Source organism: Sinocyclocheilus grahami, unplaced genomic scaffold (assembly GCF_001515645.1).
Source record: "Sinocyclocheilus grahami isolate Dianchi unplaced genomic scaffold, SAMN03320097.WGS_v1.1 scaffold2097.1, whole genome shotgun sequence".
In the NCBI taxonomy this organism is placed as follows: domain Eukaryota; kingdom Metazoa; phylum Chordata; class Actinopteri; order Cypriniformes; family Cyprinidae; genus Sinocyclocheilus; species Sinocyclocheilus grahami.
The window spans coordinates 54586-62463 of NW_015507276.1; the positions used below are offsets into that span (position 1 = coordinate 54586).

General features: G+C 36.1%; 2 protein-coding genes across 2 annotated transcripts in view; both read right to left on the reverse strand.

The window, feature by feature from the left end:
* The window catches only part of urb1 (URB1 ribosome biogenesis homolog), a 50683-nt gene extending 49861 nt beyond the window's left edge, over positions 1-822 (reverse strand). The window contains exons 1-2 of the mRNA XM_016260505.1: positions 595-822; positions 178-317 (exon numbers count right to left, since the gene is read on the reverse strand). Of these exons, the coding sequence (XP_016115991.1) occupies positions 178-317; positions 595-727 (273 nt within the window). The 5' untranslated portion in view covers positions 728-822. The remainder of the gene's footprint in view (positions 1-177; positions 318-594) is intronic.
* A 1151-nt stretch (positions 823-1973) lies between these two features.
* The window catches only part of LOC107574034 (phosphorylase b kinase gamma catalytic chain, skeletal muscle/heart isoform-like), a gene marked incomplete at its 5' end in the record, with an annotated part of 12876 nt that continues 6971 nt past the window's right edge, over positions 1974-7878 (reverse strand). Inside the window, 4 exons of the mRNA XM_016260507.1 lie at positions 1974-2575; positions 2978-3103; positions 3228-3381; positions 3495-3585. Of these exons, the coding sequence (XP_016115993.1) occupies positions 2309-2575; positions 2978-3103; positions 3228-3381; positions 3495-3585 (638 nt within the window). The remainder of the gene's footprint in view (positions 2576-2977; positions 3104-3227; positions 3382-3494; positions 3586-7878) is intronic.

The window sequence follows — 7878 nt, forward strand, 5'->3', positions numbered from 1 at the left end:
ATATATAGATAGACAGACAGACAGACAGACAGACAGATATATAGATATATAGATAGACAGACAGACAGACAGACAGACAGATATATAGATATATAGATAGACAGACAGACAGACAGACAGACAGATATATAGATATATAGATAGACAGACAGACAGACAGACAGATAGATGACTTACTTCAGACTCAGAATTATTTTCTTCCTCCAGTAAAGCGAAAATTTCTGAACATTCAACTGAGATTTTTATGTAGCCTTCGACTGCATCATAGATTTCAGCGCGTGGAAGTTTCTTCGCGAACCTTACGAAGGTCTCCAACCCTACATAATATATAAAAGAAGTTTATGATACAACGTTAACATTTGTTCTCTTACAGTAAGTTAGAAGTAAACATTTTGTATTAATTCTGCGTTTTTACTGTAACTACAGCGAGCTCTGAGCGCCATAAAATGTGAAAACAAAATAAAAGTCCGGGGGAGCGAACACTGGAAGCGTGATATTTAGCATTTAGAGAAAATCAAATAAAACATCAAAACTGCAACACATGGTTTTCAGCTGTAAGCAGACGACTGACCAGCTCAAATAAAATACACGTACCCTTTAGCGCTTTAGTTGAATCCTTTAGCATGGATTTAAAGACCGTGCCAGTGAACTCGCTTTCGTCTGTTTTGGTTTTCTTAGCTGTTGTAGCGGACTCAAGAGGATCCCCATTTTGACGTTTAGTAGCCATTGCTGTATCTCACTGTAAATGAAGACCATAGACTGTATGAAAACAGACACATGGAGCAGCGGAAGCGTAAAACCAGAGCGACAGAGCAGCAAAACACGTGGAAAGGCTTTTCTTATGAATATTAATGAGGTGACGTGCTGACGTCACCTCATTAATATTCATTTCACAAGCGTAACGTGGTATATATTAATGAGCCAGGACTCGAGCTAGCTCTGTGAATCCGGTTCTTTCCAATCTTGTTGCAGCTAAAAGGGTTTGCATCACTGGTCTGCATACATTCCATTTAATCAGAATGAACCAACTGGTTATAATGTATGGTATTCTGCTAGAAGTGCATGTCGCCCCTCAGCTCATACTACTTTAGTTCTATTATTAGTGTGCTTCTCGATCACAATTTTGCAAAGCGTTTACAAAAGGAGCATTTCACTATAGTTTCAGGCCCAGTGTTGGGCTAGTTACTCAAAAAAATGTTATATTTTACTCAGTACTAGTTACTCCTAATATTATTAAATAGTACTTTTTGGAAACAGTAATTAGTTACATTTCTTTCACACCCCACATAAGTTGCATATCACCATAAAATTCTTCTAAAATGTTATTAACTATATATTTCTGCCTCATCATTTGACCGAGACCCACACTGGATCAGTCAGAAGTTATTACAAACACTCAGTGGTGTTGTAGCCTAGCTATTATTTCTGTTATACCCATATAAAATTATATTGCATGACATATTTTATCAAAAGAAATCATACGAGTTCATAAGAAAATGTTTCATTCTCAAAAAAGATTGTATACAATTTATATCAGGATCAGAGTGAAGTGGGTGGTCTTTTTTGTAATGTGTTCTTATAAGTACTAATTTCATTACAGTATGCTACTGTTTTGATCTGTTTGCTATTTGAAATGGTTACCGTTTACTATTTTATAGTGTGATTTTTTTAATTGTATTAAAACCATTTAGGATCAGTTTGACCTGGAAACATCATTATTATTAATTATAGAACTCACAATAATTACAAAAATATGTATTGCTATTTTTTTTTAACTCATAGTAGAAAATGTCCCTGGTTTCCATTTAGGAAATCTGGTCTCCTTGTTTTAAATTGGTTGGTTATTTTTAATGAATCAGTTGATTCAGAAATCCAACTAACGAGTCATGTTTTGATCTGATGACTCAATTGGGCCCAATTGGAATTGTTCTTATTATATTATAATATTTGAGTGGCCATCAATAAAGAAATGTGTATTTGACAGATCTGGATGTATTATAGCTCCCCACATTATACACAACATCATAAAATCAGTTTGTATACACATTTTATTTCATATGATATTTTTGTTTGTTTGTTTTAATATTTCAAATAATTCATCATATATTAGAATAAATAAACATGACCTGAATTATCATGAGAACTTCAGGTGTCCAGGTTCAGTGCAGTTAAAGGTTGGAAGCCATTTATGCAACTGAAGTGAAAGTGTCGATTTACTCTCATATTGAAACATCTCACGATGGCATGCAGCATTGATCATAACCATTTCTTGAACATACTATCCTGTACAGTTTTCACATATATTATATTACATCATTCTGAGAGATGAATCATCTGTTTCCGCTGCTAGAGAAAGCAAGATAGCTTTTGGACTATTCTCAAACAGGGCAGCTCTGTTCTGTGTCTGGCCCTTCTTTACCCAGTGTCCATAAATCTTGAATGCACAGGCATCGATGAGCTTGCGAATAGGCTTTACTGCATAGGGGTCGCTCTTGATCACGTCTTTGGTAACTGGCTTGGCACGTCGATAATTGCAGTAAATGCGCATTGTTGCCAAAACTGTCATGCAGATTACCTGAAAAACACAAGTGTTTGCAATAAACCTACATGGATTTCTATTGGGGCATTTTGTGTGTATTTGTCATCTTTTCTGTCAAATTCTTAAATGTGATAAATCATTACAATTCAAATCAACCGTATAGACACTATAGGCTGTTACCAACCAAATGAAGTCCGCATCAGCAACATCTACTGTTGCAGAAAAAAACTACAACTTCGATTAGGTTGAGACATTGAGTCATTCATTCAACCAATTCATTCAAATCGGCTATTCAGAACAATCCAAGTAACTGGCTTTATCAATGGATCATTGAATCATTCGCTCAGCCGATTCATTCAAAAATGCAGATTTCCTCTTGTTTGTTTATTGCTAAGTAATTCAATAACTACATATTATTCTCAACTATATAGACCCCACCTTGAACTTCCTGTACGGGCTGAAATGTCGCACCTCCGCGACCACATACTGCTGGAAGAAAGGGTGGTTTAAGGCATCTCTGGCAGTGTAACGTGCCTCAGGATTCACCACCAACAACGTGGAGATCTGAGAAAGTTCGCAGTACAGAGTGCAGGTTAGCGGATCTATTGTAGGCTTGTATTCATTGGCTGGTAAAGCTAAACAAGTCTATTCCACTCATTTGATATTCCCTGATCTGCTTCAGACGCACCAGGTCTTTGACAGTGTCTGAACGGTCGTCCCACTCCGGAGAGGTGAACTGGTAGCTTCCCGACAGGATCATGCGCAGCATTAGCATCTGCTTCCTGTGCCAGAAAGGAGGAGAACCTGCAAGAAGGGTGTACATGATCACCCCTGCGCTCCAGCTGAAAAACACAAGAAACGGTGCCATTTCTCCATTCAGCCCTACTTAAAAGTAGAATTTAAATTGGTTGGTCGTCAAGACCGAGCTTTTTCTAATATATGAGGGTGTACTCACAGATCAACAGCGGTCCCGTAACCTTGGTGGTGAGGATCCATAGAGCACTCGATAATCTCTGGGGCTAGATAGCCTGGCGTTCCACATACCTCTATGTGTGACGACACAAAATCAAAGGAAGCTCTAATGAAACACATAGTTATGTGATGCATGCACATTTGATGTATTTTGGAATCATAACATGTACTATGTACATAAGCATGACAAATTACTTTTTTTTTGGTTAAGTCTCATGTCCATGTACAGTCAATCAACCAATCAATCTTTTTATTGCATTAATGAAAAACATTCTGTCCAGGCACATTACATTGTCAGCATAAATGTAGGTAGTAAAAATAGTAGCATATATGATGTATAAAAGGAGAGAAACATTATTTAAATAAAAAATCTTATATTATTATATCTTATAATTTAATATAATAAATATGATAAGGTTATATTATACATTTTTATATATTTTATAGGATTATATTAGAATATCGGTTACATTAAAACATACATAGTATGTGACCCTGGAACACAAAACCAGTCATAAGTGTCAATTTTTCAAAATTAAGATTTATACATCATCTGAAAGCTGAATAAATAAGCTTTCCATTGATGTATGGTTTGTTAGGATAGGATTTTTGGTCGAGATACAACTATTTGAAAATCTGGAATCTGAGGGTGCAAAAAATTCAAAATATTAAGAAAATCACCTTTAAAGTTTGTCCAAATTAAGTTCTTAGCAATGCATATTAATAATCAAAAATTAAGTTTTAATATATTTACAGTATGAAATTTACAAAATATCTTCATGGAACATGATCTTTACTTAATATCCTAATGATTTTTGGCATAAAAGAAAAATCTATAATTTTGACCCATACAATGTATTGTTGGCTATTGCTACAAATATACCCCAGCGACTTAACACTGCTTCTGTGCTCCAGGGTCACATATATTGTATAAGAAAGTATTTTTATTTTATATTATTTATGTTTAAATATTATTTGTTTGTGTTTTGTTTAGTTCAATTTGCTAATTAAGAAAATTGTAAACGTCATAAGGGCGTGATAAACTGGACGGCAGTACGCCGGAAGAAAGGAAGTGGGTCAGACATAATTTTTTGACCCCTTCATACGTTTTTGTTTGTAGAATCCCTTTTTTCGAACGAGTTTCATTTGGTATAATTTGTATCTTAATTTTAATATGTTTTTTGTTGGTCAGTTATTTACCTGAATAAATGAGAAGAAAGAATAAGCGTTGAAAACAAAGCCCGCTACCATGCTTCCGCGGCCAAAACAAAGGCTGAAACATATTGTATAATGATTTATTATATATAAATTATTCATCAAAAATATAAGATTATATTAGAATTTTATACATATATATATAATATTATAATAATTCTTAATAAGATTTTTTTTTTTTTTTTTTACAGTATTGGCTTTATTGAATTCACCCATAAATAATTTAATACAATTATTGAATTGTATTAAAATCTCCCTTATCAGTTTGTATGAAACATACATTTATGTAATTGATTGGTTGTTCTTGGAACAGTGGCAGCTACTCTGTTCCTGGTTAAAGGTCAGAGGGCACACCAAATAGCAAATAGCTCCTCCAGTTCCATGTAACATATTAACATCTCATATAAGGATAGCTTGAAACCCGGATCCACAAACCTGACAACTACTGGTCAGAAAATGCAAATCGGATGTTTCATCATGATCCCATCTGACCTCAATTCTCTTAGTCAGCGATACAACATTTGCAAAACATGACACTATAAACGATTAATATTTGATTCGATTCAGGGGCCTGCGATTGATATGGCAATATTGTGACTATTTAAAGGGGTCATATGATGCGATTTCAATTTTTTGAGTGTTACAAGCTCTTGGTGCATAAAGAAGATCTGTAAAGTTGCAAACCGGACGCTCCTTTGTCGAATCCACCGGCCGCGCCGTTCTCAAGCCGGCCTCCGCATACTCTAGGCCGCCGCTTACTCTAGGCCTCTGGCCTCTGCTAACTCAAGGCGTGTGTGACGCTGTTTCGTAGTGAAAGCAAAACTTTGTTTGGTCTTCCAAATGAGGACACGACAACATCATATGACCCCTTTAACAATCACACACACATGCACAACAAAAAAATACACTATTTTTAAAATGTTATCAAAAAATAAATACTGAACAAAATATCACGACACACACGTTAAGAAAAAACATTTCAAACTTACCATTAAGTTTTTGTCCTGGTGCAATCTGCACAGCAAAGCCAAAATCAGTGAGTTTGATGTTCATATTGTCATCCAGAAGGATGTTTTCTGGCTTTAGATCTCTGTGCACAATGTTTTGAGCGTGAAGGAACTGAACCACCTCTAACAGCGACCGCATAATCTTCCTGCAAAATAAAAACAATCTGCTGCAAATACATTTACAAAATGCACTGTTGTACATTGAGCTATGGTCGTATTTCATCCTAAAATCGAGACAAAAAACAAGGCATTACTCCGTGTTGATGAGACATTATTTAGTGCAGGAGTTCATTACGACTCGCCCAGGAAAAGCACAGAAGTTCTGATAAATCAAACACAAAATACAATACATGTACTTTCTTCTCTGGGGTGATCATATCTGTTTTATTCATTGCAACAAGTTATCATAATCACATCATATCATAATCTGACAACTGGAGTTCAGGTCCAAAGGGGTTCAGAAAGGGTTTTTATTTATCTCGATTTCTCAAAACGGTGCACTTGTGTGTGCGATGACAAAAATGATGAGAGCGACTTGTATATAATTCAAATAAGACAACTTTTAACAGAAAAAACGCTTTTTTTTATCATGCCTTTTTTTAATATAAAACATGTTCTTGACAGGTTTCATGAAATCATTATACTAACCTTGTCTCTTTTTCACTGAGCGTAACCTTCTCGGTTAGGTAATCAAAAAGCTCTCCTTTCTTCATCCTGGGAGAACAATGTTTATTGCATTTAACTATGTTTCAAATGGTATTAGAATTAAAAGTTAATGTAGTTATCATGCCCTCATATTCATTTAAAAAACTATAAACACACACATAATATAAAGTATATAAACTCAGCAAAAAGAAACATCCCTTTTTCAGGATATTGTTTTCTCAATATAATTTTGTAAAATCCAAATACGCTTAACAGACCTTTATTGGAAAGTGTATAAACAATCATTTTCATGCTTGTTCGATGAACCACAAACAATTATTGCACCTGTAGAACAGACTTTAAGACACTCACAGTTTACAGGTGGCAGGAAATTAAGGTTTTAATAACTTAGGACAGTAAAGAGACGTTTCTATTGATTCTGTGAACACCAGACGAAAGAAGTCAAGGGTTCCTGCTCTCCTGTGTGAACATAACATAGTCCTGCAATGTCCATATTGTAAGAGAGGAGAACAGAAAGGGCCACTGATTGTCCTTGCTGTGGCACACCACATGTTGTGTCCCCTCAGATATGTTTGAGAACTTGCAAGTGCCTTGTTGGAAGAGTGAACAAATCTGCTGCAGTCCATGAAGAAGAGATGCACTCGCTAATATGAGTCATTATTCCATTGCTGCTTAATAAATACCTGTAAAACTTGTTCAGCTTAAAGGGTTACTCCACCCCAAAATGAAAATGTTGTCATTAATCACTTAACCCCATGTCGTTCCAAACCCGTAAATGCTTTGTTCGTCTTCGGAACACAATTTAAGATATTTTGGATGAAAACCGGGAGGCTTGTGACTGTCCCATTGACTGCCAAGTAACTTACACTGTCAAGGTCCAGAAAAGTATGAAAGGCATCATCAGAATAGTCCATCTGCCATCAGTGGTGCAACCGTAACGTTATGAAGCGACGAGAACACTTTTGTACGCAAAGGAATCAAAAATAACGACTTTATTTAACAATTCGTCTCCTCTGTGTCTCTCCGCATCACCGTAGCGCCATTTTGGAGAGTATCCACTGAACGCAAGCAGCGTACGCTCTTCTGTGTCAGCTGCAACACAAGGATAAATTTTCTACATGTATTTACGCTTTGATTTGAACGAAAACAGCGCATCTGTGCAGCGCGGCTAACACAGAAGAGCGTACGCTGCTTGCGTTCAGCGGATATTCTCCAAAATGGTGCTACGGTGATGCGGAGAGACACAGAGGAGACGAATTGTTGAATAAAGTCGTTATATTTGTTTTCTTCGCGTACAAAAAGTATTCTCGTCGCTTCATAATGTTACAGTTGAACCACTGATGGCAGATGGACTATACTGACGATGCCTTTCATACTTTTCTGGACCTTGACAGTGTAAGTTACTTGGCAGTCAATGGGACAGTCACAAGCCTCCCGGTTTTCATCCAAAATATCTTAAATTGTGTTCCGAAGACGAAC